At 41.5% G+C, this 26,004-nt stretch overlaps 1 protein-coding gene across 1 annotated transcript; it reads right to left on the reverse strand.

Moving 5' to 3' along the window:
* Window positions 1–287: 287 nt before the first annotated feature.
* Window positions 288–25,728, reverse strand: LOC135877205 (cytosolic phospholipase A2 zeta-like). The gene is made up of 17 exons (XM_065402585.1): window positions 25,696–25,728; window positions 24,676–24,725; window positions 24,109–24,151; window positions 23,132–23,198; window positions 21,773–21,942; window positions 19,327–19,440; window positions 13,489–13,526; window positions 10,706–10,841; window positions 10,045–10,181; window positions 8,479–8,701; window positions 7,530–7,644; window positions 6,556–6,693; window positions 5,713–5,820; window positions 4,324–4,518; window positions 3,248–3,414; window positions 1,740–1,926; window positions 288–508 (listed from the first exon to the last, which is right to left on the reverse strand). Exons 1-17 carry the CDS (start codon window positions 25,726–25,728, stop codon window positions 288–290), a joined length of 2,142 nt encoding a protein of 713 aa, XP_065258657.1.
* Window positions 25,729–26,004: the final 276 nt, after the last annotated feature.

Genomic DNA, 26,004 nt, shown 5'->3' on the forward strand with positions numbered 1-26,004 from the left:
ATCCCATTGATTCACACATTGCACAGGAACACAAGAGCTCAGTAAGAACATACAGACATGCTCATACAAAAATATTTTAATGCTATTATTAAAGCTCCACTCACACACTTCACCCAGAAGTGAAGTCTAGCTGAGACATTCTGTATTTGGAGAAGCTACGAAACATAGTTGAGTTATCAGCTGTGTTGGTCATTTGCAGATACCTTAGCCCTTTGGTGTTCCTGTCTGAAGCTTTCATGTATTCAGTGCCCTGCAACCAGTCAATAGCCTAATTACAAGGCTGCATCTTATTTCCTTTTGGCATTCTTGAGCACCCTTCTTTTCATGCCCAAAGCAAGGGCTTTTAAAATAGCTTCCTTGTTGTTCATAATATTGTAGCGGCTTAATTCCAGCAGCCTATCAAATTCATTGGGTTGATATGTGAAGTTCATAGAATGGTAAGGAGATTTTTCCCCTTCAACAGGGAAGTTGCCAAAGGATTTCTCATCTTCTGTCTCACGCTCGACTCCTGCAGACAGAAAATCAGACAATAACAGTCTTCACAGATCCCCTTAACAAGATGCTCCCATGTTTGTGCAGGAGCAGAAGGAGGTACTACCATCATGGTTTATCATAAACCTGCCCACAAGTTGATGATAGAAAGATAGATAGATAGACTAGTTAGTTCATTGGCTCCACCAACTCTGCAGAAGGCTCTTTTGTCCTGTCACTGGGTGCAAGCAAGGTTCCTGACAAGGTGAAAATAGGTGTATGTTTGAAGCACTTTAACCACGTAGGATTTTCAAGCCCTATACGTGGTTCCTATCTCACAGGCAGTGTGAATGGTTTTAATTCTGAACTTTTTCAGCTACAGAGGGGAACCCAGAGTCCCTTATCCCCAGTACTCCTCAGCTTTGCATTCAAACCTTTGGACAATACAATTCCATATGCCAATGTTGTTACTGTTCATAAAACCAAACACCACAGGGCCCATTGCCATTATCCTAATACAAAATTTCAGCTTAAACTCAGACTACAACATTTTAAAAATGAGGCCAAAGCTATGACAGAAGCCCCAACCCCGAGGAACCCAGAATCTCTGGTAATGGAGTAAAGAGGGCTTCTGAAAACTGAACTAACAGTACACCTGAACAAATATACTCTATATGACAAAAACTACTTTTTAATATTTGAATACATTAAAATAGTTTTAAACAGATGGTCTGTTCCACCACTAACTAGCAGCTAGAGTAAGGAACACCCAACCTTTATATTTCTGCATTTAATATTATAAATATTTAATCACTTTAAGTAGCACATTAATCATATTTTCTTGCGATACTGAAGATGGATATTCTGGTGGCCGATGTCCAATATATAGTTACTGCTCCAAATGATTCTTCTTGTAGGGCAGGTTTACACTACAAATTTGGAGCTGCGCTGCTGTAGCGTGTCTGGTGAAGATGCTCTAAGCCGACCGGAAAGAGGTCTCCCACCTCTATGAGCTATGTTGGTGGGAGAAGCTCTTCTGCCCACATAGCACAGTCTACACGGGGGTTAAGTTGGTATAACTACATCACCCAGGGATGTGGATTTCTCACACCCCTGAGTGACGTAGTTATGCTGCAGTAAGCATGTAGTGTAGACCAAGTCTTAGGTTCTTAGGGTTCAACCCTGTAAGGTGCTAAGTAACCCATGACTATGGGGCTAAAAATGCTCAGCACCATGTATAATTGAACCTCGCCTACACACTTCCTTACCTGGTGCCTTGTATTTCTGGAATGTGTTGTTCACCAATGGAAAGTGAAGCACTATGGGAACTTTAGGATTGTGATCATCCACGAACATATAACACTCCTTGGGCTTCTGCTTATCTGTTTCACTCACAACAATGTGTGGAAAGGGGATTTCCCGTTCTTCACAATACTTCTGGGCCTGATGCAGCACCTGAACTCAGAAGACAAAAAGTAACGTTATTTTCTTTACTGGATGAGATCTAAAAATCAGGTGTTGCCAGATATTCAAAAGTGCTCAGCTCCCATTTAGGCATCTAAATAAAGATGAGATTTTTCAAGTGCACAGCACTCTGAAGTTCCCATTCTGACCTCATGGCCAGATTTACAGAAGAGCTCAAAAGAGTATATGTCTACATAGTGCTTAACACAGTGGGGCTTCAACCTCAGCCTCCAGGTACTATTGTAATATAAATGTTATCATCAATGATAACAATGTAGTTGTCTGATTTGGCTATTGTTATCTCTAACCACTAAAAAATGCCCCCCTCCGAAAGCCAGGGACAGAACCCAGGATTCCAGTCTCCAATATTCTATTGCTGTCTAGCCAACAGCTGGGCAACCCACTGGCAAAGTGTGCGTCGCGTCCCCCTGTAGTGGCTGCTCCATACAGAGAAGAGCAATTATTCCTGTAACTCAAGTAAAGGCTTGTGCTGGGAATGTGAAAATCCAGAGTTCAAACTCTGCTGATGATCCATATGGCAGAGGATTTTTTTTACTGCAAGCAATAGAATTAATTTTTTCCAGTTTTCTTTTTTTTTTTTTAATTGGTTTATTTAAGTAACACGGCGAGAAAACATCCTTCAAACATGCTTTATATATATTTTTTAAATCTGTATATTATGGTGTGCCACATTTTGGTCATTTATCACACATTTTGATTGTTGGTGTCACACACTGGCAGTTTGAGGGATGAGAAATTTGCTTTGAAACTTCTCTTCCTTGTGTTTTTAAATCTATGTAAAGGGCCCTCAGAGCCCGGAATGTGCAGTGTCATGTCGAATTTCTAAATATACATAATGTTCATTTAACATAGCATTTTAAGTATAGAAAAAATGATTCATCTCATATGGAAATGGTTATTTTTTAGACTGATATTTGTCCATCAGGAACTGGACTGAGACCATCAATTTATTTCAGGTAAATCACTAAACAGCCATCAGTTGGAAATCTACCAAATTGATCTTGGATTCAAACCAATTATCTACAGGCTCATCGATTTTTAAAGCCAGAAGGGATAAATATGATTATCTAATCTGGTCTCCTGCATAACAGGCCACAAAATTTCACCCAGTAATTTCTGCAGCAAGCCCCAAAACTTGACGAAAGGTTGTATAATGCATTATACCCAGTAATAATTCTCTCAGTCATTGAGATATGTCTAAATAGGGCATTTGACCATTCTGATTTCATCCATGATGTCCTGGTCAGCACGCACATGTGTTTGCCTAATTCTACTCCTTTTTGTCTCTCACCTCAAATGGAGCTTCCCAAGAGTAGTTGAATGACAAGATGACATCTACATCTCTCTCTGGCTGAAGCACCAAAGGAAAGGGAGAATTGATAGAGAAAACCCCATCTATCAAGTACAGGCTGTGTTCCATTGGAGTTAGCTGGTTGGGAAAGGCATCCTGGTGAGTGCCTGAAAGACTCCAAAATCATACTGGTCACTGAAGTACACAAAACACATCAATCTAATTTCAGAGAAAAGGTGAAAATCATCTGGGACCCTAAAGAGAAATGTTTAAATACCCTGGAATTACATTAACTGTACTCCCACACCCCAACACCCAGACACCACCAAATCAAACTAAGTTACCTCCACCCTGGACACTCAGCAAAACAAGACAAATCAAAAAAGATCTATAGCTGAGCACCACAGAAAAGCTTATAAGCAAACACCACCACAGGAACCAAGCATCTCACATGCATTAACTAATCTGTCCTCACAACACCCCTTTAAGGAAGGGAAGAGAGATTAAGTGACTTGCCCACAGAGAGTCAGTAGCAGAGCTCAAAACAGAACCCAGATCTCTCTAATTCCTGATCCAGTGCCCTAAGCACAAGTCCATCCTTCCTTCTGGGACAGATAACTTTCATATATGGCAATTTCCAATACAGTCAAAAGAGATTTGGGATGCTTTTGCTCTGAAGTATATAAGCCCAAGTCTGCTGTCATATATACAAGTACAACCCTGTCATTGCGGTTGCCTGTTTGTAAATGAAGACTGCATTTGGCCAACAGCATTTCCATTGGTGGTGTTGGTGACTTTACTCATGGAGATCTGATTTACACAAACCCCAGTGGCAGCAGACACAACATGTTTTTAACTTGTTTAAGACAGCAACTGCATTTTGACCAGCCTTCTATACTGCCAATTGAATGGTTTGCTCAGAGCAGCATCTTGCCCATTTTATAAGCTTTACAGCGGTATGTACTTAGATGACACATACTTGCACTGTCACTGACCGGTCATCTTTCTCTTCCTAACTGTCCCCAATTCCTCTGACACACTGCCCTGGTTTCTCTCACACAGAATTTGTTACCCACCTTTCCAGGCCACAAACTCCTTGGCATTGACGTAGTCCCTGTGAAGGTACAGTCCACGCATGAAGTTAATGTTTTCCCCAGCAGAGAAGCGAGACTTAAATATATCTTGAAATAAATGTGAGAAAGCTCCACCTGGCATGACCATTCGCCTTTCTAACTGTAAAGGGTCCAGAGTCTGGCGTCCACGAGCCTCATCTGCAAAAAGAAAACAAACAAACCAGAATTCAGATCTCTTCATCCAAGCTCAAATATCACTATTCCCTGACCATTTCACCCTGAGTTCAAGACACCAGCCATTTTATACTGACATTTCCCCCTACAACAGCTGGGATTTTAAACACAACTGCTACTGTCTTTAGCAGGGCTCATGTAGCTAACACCTCAAGCAATATTTTTTAAATGACAGGTATTATTAAGCCCCCACCTACAATAGAATGTTGAGAAAACAATTAAGACAGTTGTCTCCAACCTTGTATACTAGAGTTAAAATCTCTAGTATAGGTGGGGCCTACCCATGTCCCCACTTTGGACAGTGCATGGTTTTCACCTGGCTAAGCGGACATAGATAAGTACTATTTAAACTACAAACTTCAAACATATTGCAAGTGCTTCAGGGGACAACTGTGATATTGCCAAATCCTCTGACTCCACAATAGTTGTAGTATAAATAAGTCCAGAATCTGATGCTGTCGTGAAGTTTCAAAAAGTTTTGGTGCTGCCTATTTTCTCTTTTTCTTCATTATACTGGTAAGGAGAACCTGTATTATCTCTTGTATTACAAACTATTATCCTTTCTTATCTCCTCTGTCAGTCCCACACAATGTTCCCATTATCTAAACCAGGGATCTCAAACACGCGGCCCCGCCAAACAGCTGTTTGGTGGCACTTAGGACTTTCCAGGAGGGAAGGGGAAGGAGCAGGGACGCAGCACGCTCAGGGGAGGAGGTGGAGAAGAGGCGGGGCCAGGGCAGGGATTTGGAGAAGGGGTTGGAATATGGGCAGGGAGGGGGCGGAGTTGGGGCGGGGACTTTGGGGAAGGGCTTGGAATGGGGGCGGGGAAGGGGTGGGAAGAGGCAGAGAAGGGGCAGGGCCTCATGGAAGGGGTGAAGTGGGGGTGGGGCCGAGGGCGGGCTTTTGTATCTTTGTATGAAAAGGTTTCAGTGATGTGGCCCTCAGGCCAATGTACTAGTCCTCATGTAGCCCTCGTGGTAATTTGAGTTTGAGATCCCTGGTCTAAACTAAATGGGCTACCAGTAGGCAGTGCTGTTAAGACCCTCCTAAATTATCTTCTTTTATGTTGTGAGAAGGGGTTACTTCCTTGAATGGAGGAGATATTTTCAAGGCCCTTTCATATGACTAAGGAAAGCCCAGTCTCTGTCTATCCTTTACCTATAGCTTTGATGGCATCTTTCAGAGATTCTAGAAAGCCAACTTTTGAAGAAATGACCTCTTCCCAGATTTCATCTAGATTGGCAGCAAAGGCACTGGCCCATATTCCTGAAAATGGACAAGGAAAGTATTAATTTAGGTCCCCCAGACTTCTCAGGCACTGAACAGCATGACCAAACTCAATTTCACCACATCAGATATGCATCATATGCAGGACAAAATTGGGATAGGACAGATTATCTTTAATAAAAGTCTTGTTCAGTTAAGAACACAGAGTGTGGTTAGATGCCTAAGGCCTGGTCTACACTACGACTTTAATTCGGATTTAGCTGCTTTAATTCGAATTAACGCTTGACCCGTCCACACAACGAAGCCATTTAATTCGAATTAAAGAGCCCTTTAATTCGATTTCTGTACTCCTCCTCGACGAGAGGAGTAGCGTCAAAATCGGTATTGTTAATCCGAATTAAGGTTAGTGTGGCCGCAATTCGATGTTATTGGCAATTAGATGTTATTGGCTACCCACAATGCAACGCTCTGGAAATCGATGCTACTACGGTAGCTTGGACGCACACCACCGAATTAATGGTGCCTAGTGTGGCCGAATACATTCGAATTTATAAAATCGGTTTCCTAAATTCGAATTATATAAATTCGGATTAATCCCGTAGTGTAGACATACCCTAACAGTCTCCAGGGACAACATCTTATTCAACTGTGCAGCTGTTGATATAAGTCACTAAAAATTAAATATCTGATTATTCTTAACCCTCTCATCAATGTGCATCAAGTTACAGTTGCTATAAAGCATAATAGAGTGTTTCTAGAAGCATCAGATCTTACCCTGCAGAAAACAAATTCTGGGCTCCAGACGTTTCCCAAGTAGCAGCCCACTGAAGAATTCACTGCCAAAGTCTTCTATGCGGATAAAGGCTCCATACTTGTGGGTACCAAACTCATAGGGTGTGAACTCACACCACTCTGTGAAAGGGTTAACCAAGATAATTATCTCACAAATACACTTGAATAAACGTTTTCATCCCCACCCCATTCCTGTGAGAATGGCTAAGAGAATAATTCAGTTTCTTAACCCATACTAATGATGTCTATGCATGAATAATGCATGAATGCCATAAGGTGAAATTCTCCCACATACATCTTACGTATGGCATGGGAGCAATATGATTGACAGGAGGTTTATTTAACAGAGATTCACAGGAATTCACTATTAAGACTTTTCACCAGCATCGCAAGCTGATATTTTTAATGGTGGCAAAAGGAGTGAAGAATGAATATAAAGAAGTATTATCGTGCCACTAACAGGAATAATTAAGTAATGGGATTTTCAAACCAGCCAAACAAAATTTCAATCCATCATATCAGCATTTAAAAGCATGTTGGAGACAAAAAACAAATAAACATCAAATAAAGATGTGCATATCCCCACAGAGAGATACAGCCAAAAACAAACCATGTCTTGGTATTACAATTAGGATTGCCAAGTACAATTCGAGAGAAAATGTGCTACTGAACACATCATTACACATATTTAAAAGGCAGGGAAAGTTAGGTATACATAATGGGTGAAACCCTAGCCCCAATGGAGTCAATGGCAAATCTCTCATTGAAAGTTTAATGGGAACAGGATTTCACCCGTACATTCAATGTAGCGAGGGTATGAACGAGAATTTATGTTGCTGCCCACCATCATTACTATGCTGTGACAAGATTGGGAACAAGGACAAAAATAATTAAAACTGAGGGGGAAATGTAATTTACAGATTTTAGAGGGGGGGGGGGAACACTTCACTTCATACCTGTAAATTCATGGCTACTGACGTTGGGCTTCACATTGACAGCTGCATAGATAGGGAAGGGGTTCTGTCCCCACCTGACTGCTGACTGCTGGTCAGACAACTTCGATGGATCCTGCTGGATATGGCAGGGAAATGTCATATCACTTTGGTGTTCAGTTTTGCCTTTAAATAGAAGGTTCCTCTTGCCCTTGCAATACCATGTGACTGATCTGACCAATGTAGTCACATGGTGAATAGTGAACAACTCAAAGGAAATTCTCAAGCAAATTCTCTTTAGTTTTTCATGGGCTTTATTAAAACCTCATGGAGTAATTTGTCGAATTCATGATCTCATCTTTCGGTATTTCCACAATCCAGAAACAGAAATAACGTAAGAAAAAACTAGATCTCACAGTGTTTAGTACTCATAAATGGTTCCTTTAGGCATCAGGAGAGACAATAAAAAACATAATAGCAAATACAAAGTACTAGACACACATACCTACTGAGGAAAATACTGTGAGCCAGGGATTCTGGATTTCTAATCCTATCCGTCTCTTATTCAGCATTTGGCCTTAGACAATTAACATAACCTCTCTGTGTCAGAGCTACGCCATCCGCAAAAAGAGGTAATGCTTATCTATCTCAGAGGTGTTATGAAGATGAGTCAGCTAATGGTTGTGAAGCATTTTGAAAATACAAAATGCTATGTATTTATGATTATCATAGGATATTTACTATTACATTAGCATGGAATAGGTTTATGATTAACATAGGATAATCACATGGGGCTTTAATCACCGTTAGATATTATTTAAAGTTTTCATTTCTTCTGTAAAATTCTGTTTCTCTCTGGGAGAAGTTTAAGAAGTGTTCCACAAGTCTGAAGAGAAGTTGCCTGAGGCTTCAAACAGGTTTGTTAAACTCCTATTCTGAAGACAAATCATTCACAATCCAGGACTCTCATTACCTTCTGTTGTAAGAAATATTCTATGATAAGGCCCCACAAATCCGTGAGTGTGACCTTCCGTCCTTCTTTCTCCAACAAGACCAGCTGCTGGAAATAATACACCAGTCGTTCAGCAGAAAATGCCCCCACTTTGCTGCTGGTCACAAGTTTCCGAGCAACGCTAATTGCATCCTGGAGGTCGTTGTGGGACCAGTGAGGGTCTTTGTAGAGTTTAGACAAACACCTAGTAAAACGTCCACCAAGTTTTTCAGTAAACAACAAATTATTACACAAGATGCCAAATGTCTGGAGAAAGATGGCTGCCCTCCCCACATTGTGATTTGAACAGAACTGAAAGTAACATCACTGTTTTTATTTAACAACATATTAAATTGTAGTCTATAGCACACCTTGGAATCTTCAAGGAATTTGTTTTCCTATTAAATAATTTTATGATAGGTCACAGTTTGGGCCTCAAAACTGCATTCTCTTAAAGTCTTAATATCATATCTCTGTGCACACCCTCAGACTTTCAGTAACAACCTAATTAATTATTAGTATGAAGAAACTTTCCTAAAGCATCGATTACCATAGTCATCTAATGTCTGGGGCTTCCTATGTGCCCTCTTTTCTTTACCTCAGTATCTCAGACTACTTTAGGCACAAACATACCCCCTTTCCAGCGCCTTCCCTCTAACTTAATTCACATTATTTTTTCTTAATACCTAGACATACTTTGCACGCCTTTCTACAGGCCAATTTATTTTAATGCTACATGGGCTTGTCCCTTGATTTTTCTGCTACAAGCCTGATATCACTAAAACCTCATTTCTTAAAAAGAAGACTTTCAGTGGCAAAGGGACTAAGGCCCCAGAGAGATGGATGACTCATTGAAACTGGAAGTAGTCTGAAATCTTTTGATAAGAATTATGTTAATGAAAATATTGCATGGATTGAAGAAAAATGCTCACTTAAAAAGGGGGGGGGCAAAGATATTATACCTTACTTTCCTGCTTCTCCTTTTTATCACTGATTCGGGGGAGGGAGGCTACTCAGATCCCCTCTCTCCCTGTGATGTACTCCTACAATGGAGATCAGCGGGGCACTTAAGCTGGAGCTCCCTCAAAATAAACAACAGGGAGCTGCCGATAGGGCATCCCTGGTGAGGGGCCCTTGATTCTGGAATTCAATTCTCCCTACTTGGTCTGCCAGAGCCCAGATTTCTTAACCTTCTGAGCATGCTACAAATCTCACCTTTTTCCTCCTTTAGTTAAGGCGGTTGAGAGGGGGTGGACCAAGGTGGGTTTATTTATGGGCAGTCCTCTGGGTATATTTATCCTGTAATTTTTAATTTATGGGAGAGGCACCCAGAGCTTGAATGGGCATCTATCGATGAACTTTAGAAATCTGAAGGATAATTAAATAAGTAACCAGATGAATAACAGAGACTATGGAAATATATGAGCTTATCACTGAATCATCCATGTTGGTAAAAGTAAATTGTGTCAGAAGAGTATCATTCCCCAGACTATGCTGACTTGGGTTCTCAGGTCAAAGGACTATGGGGGAAAAGTTCCAGTGACATACCAGGTGGATCCTGAGACTCCACACATATACATCAGGATATCCAAGAGGTCAAGCTGCTGGAGTCCTGACAGATTGCCATAGAAAGCAGTCATGGCTCTCATCCCACCTCCTGATCCCACTACTGCCACTACAGGGATCTACAGGAATAGAAAAATGAAAGGCTATGAAAAACATGCAATTGAGTATACTGCATTACATACATATGTATTAAATTACACACACACATACAAGGTCATTTGGTTTTAGGTTTCATTTAATGGATTTTCTCATTATAAACAAAAATAAAATATGGGAGGTAGTAAGACAGATAAGTATTCCTATGAAAGGGCTCTGTTGACATTAAAAATCTGAGCCCACTATGTCCAAATCTTCTGCTCATTTAGCCTCTGTAATTTTATCCAGGAGTATGAGCAGCCATTTTGGACAGAAAACAGAGACTATTAGCAGCTCAAATAGCTTTCTCCTGTTTTTTTCTGGGTTGTTTGTCCCTGTTCTGCTACTGTAAATCCAAACTGTGACTGTCTTGTATTCTGAACTGCTTTTTCAAAACCTGTGTGCTTACAATCTATTTTCCCATTAGGCTGAGGTTCACTGACAGTACAGTTATCGCCCCCTAAAACTAGTCACAAAGGACTGAGTTCTCTAAAAAGGGATTTCATACCTCATCTTTCTTGGGTTCCTCTGGCAAACCAAGTGTCTTCTTTAGGGCATGAGAAGCTATTTTCTTCCTCATGTCCAAAAATTCTCTCTCTCCTCTACAGAGGTCAAAACTGATGCGCACATCAAGATCCTGAGAGCTACTCCCACAAGCAAGAGGAGAACAAAGGAGAATAGGAATGGCAAAAAAGAGAGAGATGAACTTTCAGAGAGCCCTTATCACTTGAGACTACCTCTCTGATTTTGTAATCCTGCCTCACCAGTTAAGACCAGCTGAGAAGAAATTAAATGCATTTATTTTTCCTTGGTTTTCATTCATACCTGTGTTGCATTCTTGTTTATGTTTTACTAGTATCTGCTTTTAAAGAACCAAGCTGTCCAAGTGATAAGAGCCATGAAAAAAGCACAGTTTGTCCCATCTCTGGAACAGTTTTCTTACTTCAGCATTCCAGACCAAACGTCACACTTCCTTCAAGACCCTCTGAAAGGCCTCACATCATCAGGATAGCCTCACAAAAATGAAGCTTCCAAACCTGCTCTCTTCCATCAGATAATTAAACATTAAAAAACAAAATAAAATATTTAAAAAATTGTAACTGACAAGTCTGTTCAATCACCTATACAATTTCTCAGATGATACATGGGGAGAAAAACGTTTATTACAGTCAAAAAAGCAGAATATACACTTTTTAGATAAATCTATTACAAATCAGGGAACAGTTAGAAGCAAGACATCAGCAAAACAACTAAAGTTAGTTCTAATGTTCTTCCACTCACAAGATTATGCAGTCACTTAACTTTTAAGCTGTATCCCTTCCCCAACCCTGCTTTCCATTTTGCCTTTTTACACCATAAGCTCTTTGAAACAGGGCTCTGACTCCTTACATATTTGCCAAATGCCCATGCATCTCAATAGAGAGATAGAAATATTAATATGTCTAAAAGAATTGTAACAACTTCCCTGAAAAAGGCAGATATAAAATCTGGTTAGAGGAAAGTTGTAAACATTCAGCAGATTGAAAATATTTTAAATGTGTATTAATGACATGATGTGTGGTTTATACCAGACCATGCCTTAAACAGGAATCAGCTATACTTTGAAAAAATATAATCTACCAATAATGACACACATTGTACTGTTTGGAACTGAGTGCTAGCTCTCCTGCCCGTGCTCATACATGCATTAGTTTATGGATGAGTTCGCATATTACCATTTGAAGCAGCTTTCATCCAGACCACATCACACAATCCATTGTCTACAGCCAAGCTCTAAGATACAACCGCATTTGCTCCAATCCCTCAGACAGAGACAAAAACCTACAGGATCTCTATCAAGCATTCTTAAAACTACAATACCCACCTGCTGAAGTGAAGAAACAGATTGACAGAGCCAGAAGGGTACCCAGAAGTCACTTACTACAGGACAGGCCCAACAAAGAAAGTAACAGAACGCCACTAGCTGTAACCTACAGCCCCCAACTAAAACCTCTCCAGTGCATCATCAAGGATCTACAACCTATCCTGAAGGACGATCCCTCACTCTCACAGACCTTGGGAGACAGGCCAGTCCTCACTTACAGACAGCCCCCCAGCCTGAAGCAAATACTCACCGGCAACTACACACCACACAAAAACACTAACCCAGGAACCAATCCCTGCAACAAACCCTGTTGCCAACTCTGTCCACATATCTATTCAAGGGACACCATCATAGGACCTAACCACATCAGCCACACCATCAGGGGCTCATTCACCTGCACATCTACCAATGTGATATATGCCATCATGTGCCAGCAATGCCCTTCTGCCATGTACATTGGCCAAACCGGACAGTCTCTACACAAAAGAATAAATGGACTCAAATCAGATATCAAGAATTGTAACATTCAAAAACCAGTAGGAGAGCACTTTAATCTCCCTGGACACTCAATAACAGACTTAATAGTGGCAATTCTTCAATAAAAAAAACTTCAAAAACAGACTTCAATGAGAAACTGCAGAACTGGAATTAATTTGCAAACTGGACACCATCAAATTAGGCTTGAATAATGACTGGGAGTGGTTGGGTTACTACTAAAAGTAATTCTCCCTCTGCTGATACTCACACCTTCTTGTCAACTGTTGGAAATGGGTGACATCCACTTTGATTGCATTGCCCTCGTTAGCACTACAAAAGTAATTTTCCCTCTCTTGCTAGTCACCCCTTCTTGTCAACTGTTGAGAATAGGCCACTTCCACCTTAACTGAATTGACCTCATTAGCACTGATCCCCCACTTGGTAAGGCAACTCCCACCTTTTCACGTGCTGTATATATATACTGCTTACTGTATTTTTCACTCCGTGCATCTGATGAAGTGGGTTTTAGCCCACAAAAGCTTATGCCCAAATAAATGTGTTAGTCTCTAAGGTGCCACAAGGACTCCTTGTTGTTTTTGCTGATACAGCCTAACACAGCTACCACTCTGAAATTTTTCAGATTTGACTTCCATAAGCAACTCTTCAGCACTCAGCCCCAAGTTTGTTATAATTTCAGTTCTTTTTCTGAGCCCACAGATACAATAAGTTTCAAATACAAGGAAAACTGATTCTACAGTAAAGTTACAGTGAACTGATACAACAGAAGAAAAAGCCCTCTACACTACTAACCTTTTTTCACTTGAGACAGTCAAGTAAAATGAACCGTAAGTGTGACTGAGATAGGTAAAACAGTTACCAAGATAGTTTATAAATGAGAACAGTATTTGCTTATCATATGTTCTTTTAGGAATTTCTGGTATCTGACGCACCTCTCTTCAACCTTCACAGTCAGATCCACACCTTGCCCCTGGAAAAGAAGGAACAATCCTGAACCAAAGGATAGTTTTACAGACAGTCTCACCCACGAGCCATAAAGAATTCCCACCGCTTATTGTAAAAAAATTATACAAGATCTATCCAGAAGTAAAGCCAACTCGAAGACAGGCCATGTTATGTTTTCACCATACACAAAGAACAAATATATGCTTTAATCAGAGGGACCTTTATTGTAGATTAAGAAAACAAGAAAAGCTAGTAATAAAGTCACCATAAAGGAACACAGCGGTGTACTGTGACAATGTATAGAATATGTGGGAGACTATGATATTGTTGATACCAATATTATAAAATTGCAAGGAATCTGACCAGATACGCCGTGTGAGGTATCTGCCAAAATGTTACCATTTGCCAAGTATGATAATTTTGTTTATATATTTGTATCACCTTTTATTATGAGTTATAGATATGTAGGGTATTTCCAAACTTGTGCTTTGTTTCTGGGGGACACCCCCAGACAGATTGGCATCAGCACCGCTTAGCCTGTTCGATGGCCCATCAAGGGTCATCACTTGTACAATGTATCCACTGAAAGGAGCCAGGGAATACACCTCGTGAGTCAGCAGGACTTGTAGGGGCATACCTATGGACAGAGGCTTTAAGGCTTTTCCATGCCTATGGGCTGTGAAGCTTGTGTTTGGGACACAAAATACAAGCCACATAGCAATAGGAATATAAAGGGCAGCTGCATCATCTGCTTTTTGTCTTCAATCCTGCTTCTTACCTCTGGAGTAACTTTTCTACAAACTGAAGCTCTGAACAAAGGACTGAATGACCCATCCAAGCTGTGGATGTGTTCCAGAGGGATTTTCAAGCCAGCCATCTCACCAATACTGCTAAGAACCTGATATATGGACTTTGAAGTCTCTGGGTGTATCTGAGCGCTTTATCATTTAACAAGTCTCTTCTTGTTCTTTCTTTTTTCTTTAAAATAAACCTTTAGTTTTAGGTTTCAGAGTGGTAGCCATGTTAGTCTGTATCAGCAAAATCAACGAGGAGTACTTGTGCCACCTTAGATACTAAAAAATAACAGGAGTACTAAGTACTCCTGTTATTTTTGCGGATACAGACTAACACGGCTGCTACTCTGAAACCTTAGATACTAACAAATTTATTTGGGCATAAGCTTTCATGGGCTAAAACCCTCTTCATCAGATGCGTGTATGTGGAAAATACTGTATTTTCCACATAAAGGGGGCTGTGTGATTTCTTTTTTAGCTTCTTGATAACCAGTATGGGGAATCAGAAGCACTGTTTGTGACTGGTTGGTAAGTTTAACTTCAGTGTTAACCAACCACCAGTTTGGGGAGTGTCTGCTCTCCCTTTTGCAGCCTGCCCTGTCCTTGGCATTTCCAGTGAGGGTTGTCCTAGGCACACCGGGTCACATGTACATCTCCTCTAAAAGTGCAAATTGAACACAGAACCTGTCACTGTAGAAAGTTCAGTCTTTAGAGATTTAATGATCTTCTGACATCAATTTGAATTATTAAATAAATTAGTAAAAATTTTAAAGTTACTATAAGTAACGCAAGCTGGCTAGGAGAGAAGCCACTTATTTTGGGAAGGTATTAGCAGACATTTAGCATAACCTTTGATCTGAGCAAATAAACTTTGGTCAGTTCAGTACACCACAAAGGCTGATTAGGGGAAGGATTCTCTCTCAATTTGGGGAAGTGAAATTAACTATTGTGTAAACTGGTGCATCAGTGGCAGACCATATTGTAAACACCTCTTTGTATACGTTGGTACAGCAACCCAGCACAATAGCGAGCATTCCTGGCTGGGCCCTCTGGGAACTACTGCAATAATAGATAATACAAATGTATTTCAGTGTAGGATGTTTGGTCTGAATGCTCATTGTACAAGCGTGTAGGATTTGAAATCAGATGGTACGAGGATACTTATCCGGAGCAAAACTGAAGCCGTATTATGGAGGTTCTGCCAGAAGTTAAAAGTAGCACAAGGATTTTCCTTTTAATTGGCCACATTAAGTGTTAATATTTTCTCCAATTTCAATTTTTTTGAAGGAAAATTTAAAAATTACAAAATTTAGCATTTTTTAAAACTTAGAGAGTTTTTAAAGTGTGAGCGAGTTTGTGAAGTTACTGTGTGTTATAATAATCACTTTTTCAAGATTTTCAGGGTTGGATTTTCAACTTTTTTGTAAGCCATTTTTGTGAGCTACCAATACCTACAGAATCATAAAAATCCACATATAGCAAGAACGTGACTGTTTTTGGTAACTGGAATGCTGGCTAGGACAATAAATACATGGATTTTGATAAATTTTAACAAAAAGAGCTAATTTAGTTCATTCACATAATCCCCTGTCTTCAGCATGTGAGTCAACATGGCAGAAGGTTTTGAACATGAAAGTTTATGTAACAGAGGTTTTCGGGCATCACAGCTCGTGTGACAGAAGATTCTGGAGGCTCCTCCTAACAGTTCACTGAAGATGACACAACACAGTGTGATGAGCAAGAGGAAGACCAAAGACAGGGTAGGCCCACTGCTTAGTGAAGAGGGAGAAACAGTAACAGGAAACTTGGAAATGGCAGAGATGCTTAATGACTTCTTTGTTTCGGTCTTCACCGAGAAGTCTGAAGGAATGCCTAACATAGTGAATGCTAATGGGAAGGGGGTAGGTTTAGCAGATAAAATAAAAAAAGAACAAGTTAAAAATCACTTAGAAAAGTTAGATGCCTGCAAGTCACCAGGGCCTGATGAAATGCATCCTAGAACACTCAAGGAGCTAATAGAGGAGGTATCTGAGCCTCTAGCTATTATCTTTGGAAAATCATGGGAGACGGGAGAGATTCCAGAAGACTGGAAAAGGGCAAATATAGTGCCCATCTATAAAAAGGGAAATAAAAACAACCCAGGAAACTACAGACCAGTTAGTTTAACTTCTGTGCCAGGGAAGATAATGGAGCAAGTAATTAAGGAAATCATCTGCAAACACTTGGAAGGTGGTAAGGTGATAGGGAACAGCCAGCATGGATTTGTAAAGAACAAATCATGTCAAACCAATCTGATAGCTTTCTTCGATAGGATAACGAGTCTTGTGGATAAGGGAGAAGCTGTGGATGTGGTATACCTAGACTTTAGTAAGGCATTTGATACGGTCTCGCATGATATTCTTATCGATAAACTAGGCAAATACAATTTAGATGGGGCTACTATAAGGTGGGTGCATAACTGGCTGGATAACCGTACTCAGAGAGTTGTTATTAATGGTTCCCAATCCTGCTGGAAAGGCATAACGAGTGGGGTTCCGCAGGGGTCTGTTTTGGGACCGGCTCTGTTCAATATCTTCATTAACGACTTAGATATTGGCATAGAAAGTACGCTTATTAAGTTTGCGGATGATACCAAACTGGGAGGGATTGCAACTGCTTTGGAGGACAGGGTCATAATTCAAAATGATCTGGACAAATTGGAGAAATGGTCTGAGTTAAACAGGATGAAGTTTAATAAAGACAAATGCAAAGTGCTCCACTTAGGAAGAAAAAATCAGTTTCACACATACAGAATGGGAAGAGACTGTCTAGGAAGGAGTACGGCAGAAAGGGATCTAGGGGTTATAGTGGACCACAAGCTAAATATGAGTCAACAGTGTGATGCTGTTGCAAAAAAAGCAAACATGATTCTGGGATGTATTAACAGGTGTGTTGTGAGCAAGACACGAGAAGTCATTCTTCCGCTCTACTCTGCTCTGGTTAGGCCTCAGCTGGAGTATTTTGTCCAGTTTTGGGCACCGCATTTCAAGAAAGATGTGGAGAAATTGGAAAGGGTCCAGAGAAGAGCAACAAGAATGATTAAAGGTCTTGAGAACATGACCTATGAAGGAAGACTGAAAGAATTGGGTTTGTTTAGTTTGGAAAAGAGAAGACTGAGAGGGGACATGATAGCAGTTTTCAGGTATCTAAAAGGGTGTCATAAGGAGGAGGGAGAAAACTTGTTCACCTTAGCCTCTAAGGATAGAACAAGAAGCAATGGGCTTAAACTGCAGCAAGGGAGGTCTAGGTTGGACATTAGGAAAAAGTTCCTAACTGTCAGGGTGGTTAAACACTGGAATAAATTGCCTAGGGAGGTTGTGGAATCTCCATCTCTGGAGATATTTAAGAGTAGGTTAGATAAATGTCTATCAGGGATGGTCTAGACAGTATTTGGTCCTGCCATGCGGGCAGGGGACTGGACTCGATGACCTCTCGAGGTCCCTTCCAGTCCTAGAATCTATGAATCTTTGAGAAAACCCATCAATGTAACCATAGAGATTATAAGCACAAAAACATAGTCAGTACATATCTTGTGACAGATCCAACAAACCCCTGTGTTTGACCTTGCACACTATCTTTGGGTAAAGCTCAGTCTCTTCAGATGTGGAGTGCTAAGATATGCTGCTAATGACTCTAAGTGGGGCCTTTGTGACTCCCCACTTTGCCACTGCGGCCAGTGAGAAGATGTAGGCAACAAAGCTGCGGGGTACACCCATCAGCAAGGGCTGCCTGGTTCCTGCATGGATTTGCACAGTGCCCTTCCCTCAGCTATTGAATGGTTAAGACATTTAGACTAATATGCTTGACTTGATTGCCTATGTAGATGCAAAAAAAGCCAAGGGCCTGGAGGAGGGAGAGAGTAAGAGAATGGAAACATGAGACAAGCCACGGCCAGATCGACAGAGGGAGGAGCAGGTTTAGTTGCTGAGCTGCCAGATCTGTGCTCACCCAACACTAGCCTCTGTCTCCTCCTCTCAAGAGAGGAACAGGGCTAGGCAAGAGCAATACCAGCTCTCTCTTCCAGAGTCCATGGGCATGCAAAATACTTCTTGTGATTGCTCGTCTCAAGTCAACATGGACATCTCATTTCTTCCCATCTCCATAAAGAGGTCCTTGACCAGCAAGACCAGACAGAGAAAATGCTGAACTGAACAGGAAAAAAACAGGGCTCAATGAATTTATACACAGTTTTGCTCTGTTTTATTCAATGCTTTAAATTAACCCATGAATTGTAGACAAGATTTCACTCTTTCCTCCTATTTACCACATTTGAGAGATGACCGCTCCAACTTTACTGTGAGGCAGCAATAACATGCGAGTGAGTGCTCATTAGGAGAGACAGACAGTATATAAGGGGTTAGTTACCATGGGCTTCTGCAGTTGAATCCAGAAAATTTAGCAGAGCACATGTCTTCTCTCTAGCAACCAGTCAGACAGGCCAAAGTGGATAGGATTTCTGAGCCAAACCCAATTCCAAACCGAAGGTCAGGTAAGTGTGAGAGGACGGGGTAATTAGTAAAGGGAAAATGAAAGGCACAAAGGGAGAGATAGTGGTAGGCTTATCCCTATCAGCCCCTCATTCACTCCTACCCTTCACTTCCATTATAATATTGTCCCCCTCTGATTATCCCCTTTACATTCCTTATTTGCTCTAACAACCAACTTTTTCCTTATCTCCCTTTATTCTCAATCAAAAACCTCTCCTCCTTCAATATTCCCCTTCCTCCATTCCTTATCTCTGACTCATGCACCCCTTTCTCTTCCCTCTTATTGTAGCACATAGCAGCTCCAGTCAGATCCAGGCATCGCTATACTAGGGTGCTGTATAAACACATTGTAAAAAACAGTTTATGTCCCCAAATCCTTCTGACTTTAAAAAAACAACACTAACAGTAACAAAAACACAACATAGAGCTTAAAAGCACAAAGCTTAACTTAGTCCACCATTTCCATGCCCCCCAAAAACCTGTACATAGAAAGAGAGACTATTACCTTTCCTAGTGGAATGCTAATTTCAACTTCCTGTCCAAGAGGAAGTGTTGCAAGAGGGATTGTTCCCGTCCCTAAGCGTGCAGTGTGCATTTTCAGATCCTCACTCCATCCCTCCTAGGAATTAAAATGCTTGGTTTACATACAAAGTAACTATTTCTATACATTTATAGAAGCATCCTTCCATCACTCAAGGTGCTGTACACTTGTTATAAAAACATACCACTCAACTATGTGCTATTGACTAATAGAAAACCGTATGTACGCTGTTCAAATGAGTAAAAATGGCTGGTGGTTTAATTATCCAATAACAAAAACTTTATTATGTCACTGTTCAGATTGAGACATGCAATTCAGGAAAAGATGTACCGATAATATCTCCTTAAAATATCACTAACTTTGAAAAGTTAAAAATTACAAGCTAAAGTTACATAAACAATTCTGACCTACCCAGTTCACACAAGTGGACCATTATACAGAAACATTCCCAAAGACCAGCAACTAAATAAACTTGTCCTTTGAACCTGGATACATGGTAGTATATGAAGGCCCAATCCTATTTCCACTGAAATCAATAGTCCTCTTTCCTTTGACTTTAATAGGAGTTTGACTATGCCCTTTTTAACCTTTAATAAACCTATGTGGCTCATCAGCAGGTTGGAACTTTTAGATCCACTGCACAGACCTCTGCCACTTGAGGTAACGGAGTAATTGATAGCAGTAGTAGGTTGTCACCGTCTCTACGACCCAGAACTAGAGGGGACACTTTGCCGGTGGGTTTCAGAGATGCTTGCTGACAGCAGAGGAATGGTGAGACTCAGGAATCTTGGATTCCATTCCAGGCTCTGGAGGGAAGTTTGCTCTAGTGGGCACAGACCCTTCTGACCATTTCTCACCAAGGTTGACCCCTTCTGCCCTGTCTCCTCCAACCTGTCCCTGAACCAGTCCTGTTTCTTCCCCACCCCTGGCTCCTCGCCCCAGTCTATTCTCCTCACCTAGCTAGTCCCAGTCTCCATACCTCAGGTTTCTCACTCCAGTAGCAGTCTCCTTGCCCAGCAAGTCCTAGTCTCAACCCCTCCAGACATTCCATCCCAGTCACCTACCCCACTCCAGGTCTGAGTCCTCTTGCCCAGCCATTCCCAGTTCCCCACCACCCTACACCCGCCCCTTGTCTCCAGTCTCCTGGCCCAAGCAGTCCCAGTTTCCCCCTCCTCTTCCAATCTGTTGCTCCACACTCCCAAGCCTCTTTGCCTAGACAGTCCCAGTTCTCCCCCACTCCAGCTCCTTGTCAGATCTGTTCTAGTCCAAATCTCCCCACAACTCTTCATCCAATCTCAGTTTCCCCAGCCCAACCACTGGCTCTCAGTCCCATCTGTTTCCCTCCCTAGCTCCCAGTCTACTTGCCCAGCCAGTCCCATTCCATCCCACTCACAGTTTCCCTCCTTTCAGCCTTCAGTCCCAGTTCATCCCCTAGGCTCCTTGTTCCAGTCCACTACCCGCCTACCCCCGCCCCCACCCAGTACAGCTCTTGTCCCCTCTAAATTTGAGTAAGGTGGCTTCCTCCTCCACACTCCCTAGGCGTCAGTAGGAGGGCCATTGAGAGCACAGGAGAGGCAGGCTCCCTTGCTCCCACTTCCAGTGTCTGGCCCCAGCACAGTCTGCAATTGCAGAGATGTTCTGCTTAGCTCCAAGGTAGGGCATGCCCAATGTGGATGGAATTCTCAGGGAATTCAGCTACAAAGTTCTAGCATTTCTCTACTGACCATGTACAAACTGCAATTTTTCAATGGCTACTAAATTGGCCAAATTTGGGCCGATTTTCATAGGGATGGTGAAATAAATATGCCTGACACAAATACCACCCTCCTGCCAAATTTCAAGTCCCTGCTCCAAGGAACAGGGGTGCTAGAGCTTCTCAAAGAAAAGGTCACCCTGGTGGGTTGTTGGGTTTTTTTTTTTAAAACATGGGCAAAACATCGGCTTTTTCCCTAGGCACATTCTCAGAAACAGCTCAATCATTTTGGCTGAAATTTTCCAAAATAATTCAGCATGAGGCAGATATCTGGCAGTAAAATTTCAGCCCAAATGGTTAAAGTTTGGTAAAGTTATAAGCAAATAAACAGCATCTTATTATGGGAAGTGCTGGGCCATCTTAACAATAGTCGGCACTGCCAGCCCCACCCTATAATTATTTGTTGTGTATTCTCACATCCAATAATTAATATAAATAATTATTATTTTAACATAATGAACTTATTTTCATCAACGGGTTTAAGAGCTATGTCAACTTTGCCTCTAACACTACTTGTCCAACTGGGGCAGTACATGGAATTATTATGAACGGAACGTAAGTCAGGACCCAAGTGTCATTTTCAGGAGCCGAGGACCTGGATTCAGAATAGATTTGCCTGGCTAGTGGATTAAGCCTCTGGCAAATGCTGTTTCTCACCTCTAGGACAGTTGTCGTTTGCAGCAGCTCCAAGTGCATCTCTGGGCAGATTTCTCTGTCTACGTGGAAGAGAAATGGGATCTTTCTTCTCTCTTCTGAATCAGCACTGCAGAAAGTGGATGACCGATTCTCAAAGGCCCCTGGCACAGACAACTTGACTTGACAGTTCTCTGAATAAGGAAATGAAAGATTCAGTCCACACAATTAAGAGCATAAAGACAGAAAAGGAAATCCCTAATATACTACTTTAGATTGCAATCAACTCTTCTCAAGTGACTAATGCCTCAACAAGAATCCCCTCCCAGATGCCAGAACTTCTCACATCCTCCAGAACAGATTCCACATTGATTCCCCAACACCCTGCCTGCAATGCTTCTCTGCTGATCATCTCCAGCTGTCAAACCTACATATGAACCCTTGTAACATTAAGATGGGTTTCCTGTTTTCCAGGTGGGTTCTGCTCATCCAACCGAATACAGATATGGTGGCAGCGGAGGTGTGTTAGCTGTGCCCCCAGCACTGCAGATAGCATTGAGGGACTGCATTAAGTGAAAAATGGGAATTTTGTTTGGATGGATTTTGGCAGGGAGGGGGTAGTGTTATTTTACAGAATACCTACAGAATTATCCTTGTTTGCCCCAGCTGTCGTCCTCACAATCCCCCTTTTGTAGGAATGTCAGTATCTGCCCTTTGCCAGCCAGGTGAACAAAAGGTCCTGTTAAAGTCCCAAAGGTCCTGTTAAGCCCATGTCAATGTTTTTTATACAACTCCATAACAAGGGGAAGTGCAGTTCCTCACCATATCCTCTGCCACTTAACCCCTGAATTGGATGTATATGTCAAAGGAAGGATATATCCATCACAGTTCAGGACAACTGCACCTGTATTCCCCCCTCGCAGTCCCTTGAATGCACCCATGCTAGGCTCCCAGCTCCTCAACTTTCTTCTCTTGGGCAGAGACCACATTTCTCTCCCTCGGGATCAGAGTGTTTCCAGGCTGCACAGTAGTTCCCTGCCTACACTGTGATACCCCCAGAAAGCCAGACTCCATAAACAGGCTAGCATCTGCACTTAGCTTTCTCTTTAAAGGGTATGAATAGATGTAATTGCCAGCAGTTATAAGTTACCACACAGCCCTTTGTGAGCAAGCACATTTATTCTTAAGGTGAAAGCATTAGAGAAAAAACATATTAAAAACAATAAAGGAACCTACATGCATGCTAATAAACTTGCCAGAGATCACCCCTCAACTCCAGAAAGAGTTGCATTTAACACAGTGGACTCCAAAGATACTTAACTTAATTCAATAAGGTTTTTCAAGGCTATTGCAGGAAATTGCCATGTCTCTCACAAGACCTACCCTGTATTATCCATTTGGCCTTCTCACTTTTATTGATGGAGCCTTGAACACACAGGCAGGGATGAGCCTATGTGAAAAGAATGGGCTGTGAGAACTTAACTCTGACTAAGAAATTGTGTTCATTTCCTCATGGATGCTAATGCTAGTCTCTATGATGAGAAGTTGCTAGATGATTAATCCAAGAACAAAACTAAGGTCAGTTCAGGACAGATTTGTTCCTGCATCCAGAAGAGCATTCCCCCCAAGCAAGACTCTCGTCGCAGTGCTCAGAATGACTCTATGGCTTGAGCACCTTCCTCCAACTTCTTATTCCTGGTTGCTTCCGACCTAAACCAGTGCCAAATAAAACTGGCCTGGAGAGATTGGATCTTAAAATCATTTGTTATTAAGGGGCATAGGAATGGAAGTGCAGGGATGTGAAGAGACAGATGTACCACTATCATCTTCTATGGAAAGCAATGTGTACCTCAGCACTGGGAGAGGTCCAAAATACTCCCGCCACCACACACACGTTCTCCAGAAACACAGCTTTTCAAAATCTGCCTCACAGCAAACACGCTGCAATGAAAATGATCACCCCTCTGCCAGACACAGCAATTTCAAGAAATGCTTGCAGGTGACAGTGTAACATATGGAAAAAGTGGGTCATGTCACCCTTTAGTGGTAGGTCCACTAGAGTATAATAGCCTACTACTGCAACCAGTAATGGAGTTATTCTTTAACTATTCTATAACTAATGGAGTTATTCTCTAGCTCATAAGGTTGAGGTCTCTTCTGTGGTACTTAAAGTCCCAGGTACATACCCAGCTGACACCCTGTGGGGAAGTGGGAGACATCACTACAATCGCAGCCAAAGAGAGTCTCTCTGATTTGAGAGAATGAAAGGGGAGTGTGGAAAGCAGTGCACCACCAACAGCACAACCCACACCAAATAACAGCCCTCCAGCATGATAAGTAAAAACACATCTTCTGCTCACCACTAGAACTCCATTGGTGATGGCCTCAGTGTGGGGAGCTGTGCTGTGGAAATGAAGGAATAATATGAATGAGTTTTGGTTCCTTACCTACCTCTCTCAACTCTCTGCATTTGGGGCCTAAACTGTGATAGGCTTTTTATAATCTATAATCTGACACTGAAGCAAATGCTTCCTTTATGTCAGACAAAAGTTTTCCACTGTCAGAGGAGAAATAGCATCTTGGTTTTATACAGCTGCTTTGGATTCTCCCACCTTGTCACAGGATAGCCAGAACCCAAGAAGGAAGGATTTGAACAGGATACCAGTCATCCCAGACATACTGCAACGAAACACTGGAATATATACTGTGAAATATCCAGCTGCATTAACCTGCCCTAGACACATCTAGGATACCAAGATTGTGACTCCCTCGGAGCAGCGCTTCAACAACCCCTTCAAACTGAGGAAGCAGCAGCTTTGTTGACGCATCCCCTCACATAGTGAGTGCACTGAGAAGTACTACAGTGGATTGTAAAGGATTAATTCAAAACTAGATGTACAGTTAGCAGCACCTGGTGGGTACCTCACCTTTCTTCCAGAGAAAATTCCACATCCAACTCTTCTTTCCCCTCCTTTTCCTTGAAAGAAACCAGACACACAATGGGTCACCTGAATATTGGAGAGCACATTTCATAGCTCCAGACCCACCCCAGTCCTTTTTTCCCCTTCCATGATAACTTCTATCCATAGAATGTCTATGGATAGAAATTCCATGCTTGAATAATAAGAGTATAGCAATAGGAATATACTACCAACCACCTGACCAGGATGGAGACCAGGGGAGGGGGGGAAGAATACCAAAGAAAACCCCCACAGTAGCATTTAATTTAAAAAAGGGGGAACTATACAAAAATGAGGAAGCTATGAACATTAAAAGGAACAGTCACAAGAAGGAAATGCCTGCAAGCTGCATGGAAGCTTTTAAAAAAGACCATAATAGAGGTTTAAACTAAATGTATACCCCAAATAAAAAAAAAAAAACAGTAAGAGGATCAAAAAAAAATGCCACCATGGCTAAACAACAGAGTAAAAGAGATAGTTAGAGACAAAAAGGCATCCTTTAAAAATTGGAAGTCAAATCCTACTGAGAAAAATAGAAAGGTGCATAAACTCTGGCAAGTCAAGTGTAAAAGTATAATTAGGAAAGCCAAAAAAGAATTTGAAGAGCAACTAGTATGACACACAAAAACTAACTGTGAAAAAAAAAAATGAAATACATTAGAAGCAGGAAGTCTGCCAAAAAATCAGTGGGGCCTCTAGCCCCCCATTTACCAAAGTTGGGTAAATATAAATGTAACTTAAGGATTAATGGGTTCTTGTCCCAAGATCAGGCCCAGTAAGATTATTATAAAATTATCATATAATTTGGGAACCCCGATGTGCACAGGTGCAACACTCTCATGATAGGAATTCTTTATATACATAAATTTATGATTTATTAATAATTTAGCAAAAATTATACACACACAAACTTAACAAAGCAGATAGAGATAATACAGAAAGTACATTTGGACGTCCATACTTACACCCTTATCTTTCATACTTAACCATTATCTTTCTCATCACCGTCATCGTCCTCATCTTCCCCGGTGGCCATCATTCTGGCCCCTCCCAAGGTCTACATTTCTCCAACCAATCTGCTGCCCCATGGATGTTACTTTTATAGTAGGTTACGCTGATGCTGCCATGACCAATACATATTCAATAGAGGTCCTTATTTGTATTTCCTTCCCTTACGGTGTCCGTTTTCTATAGGTTAATATATGCATGATGTTACTCTATTAACATACACCTCAATTTGCTGTCATGGCAGCTTTGCAGTCAGAGGTCCTGTCCGGAACTTGCCAGATGCTGGTG

Source organism: Emys orbicularis, chromosome 4 (genome assembly GCF_028017835.1).
Source record: "Emys orbicularis isolate rEmyOrb1 chromosome 4, rEmyOrb1.hap1, whole genome shotgun sequence".
NCBI classification, from domain to species: domain Eukaryota; kingdom Metazoa; phylum Chordata; order Testudines; family Emydidae; genus Emys; species Emys orbicularis.

Coding starts and splice junctions, on each gene's coding strand:
- LOC135877205 (XM_065402585.1), bottom strand. CDS start 25,728: ATGAGGACGATGACGGTGATGAGAAAGATAATG. Junction 1,927..3,247: donor CTTGGGAAGCTCCATTTGAG/GTGAGAGACAAA, acceptor TTCTGAGTTCAG/GTGCTGCATCAGGCCCAGAA. Junction 509..1,739: donor CCAGAAATACAAGGCACCAG/GTAAGGAAGTGT, acceptor TTCTGTCTGCAG/GAGTCGAGCGTGAGACAGAA.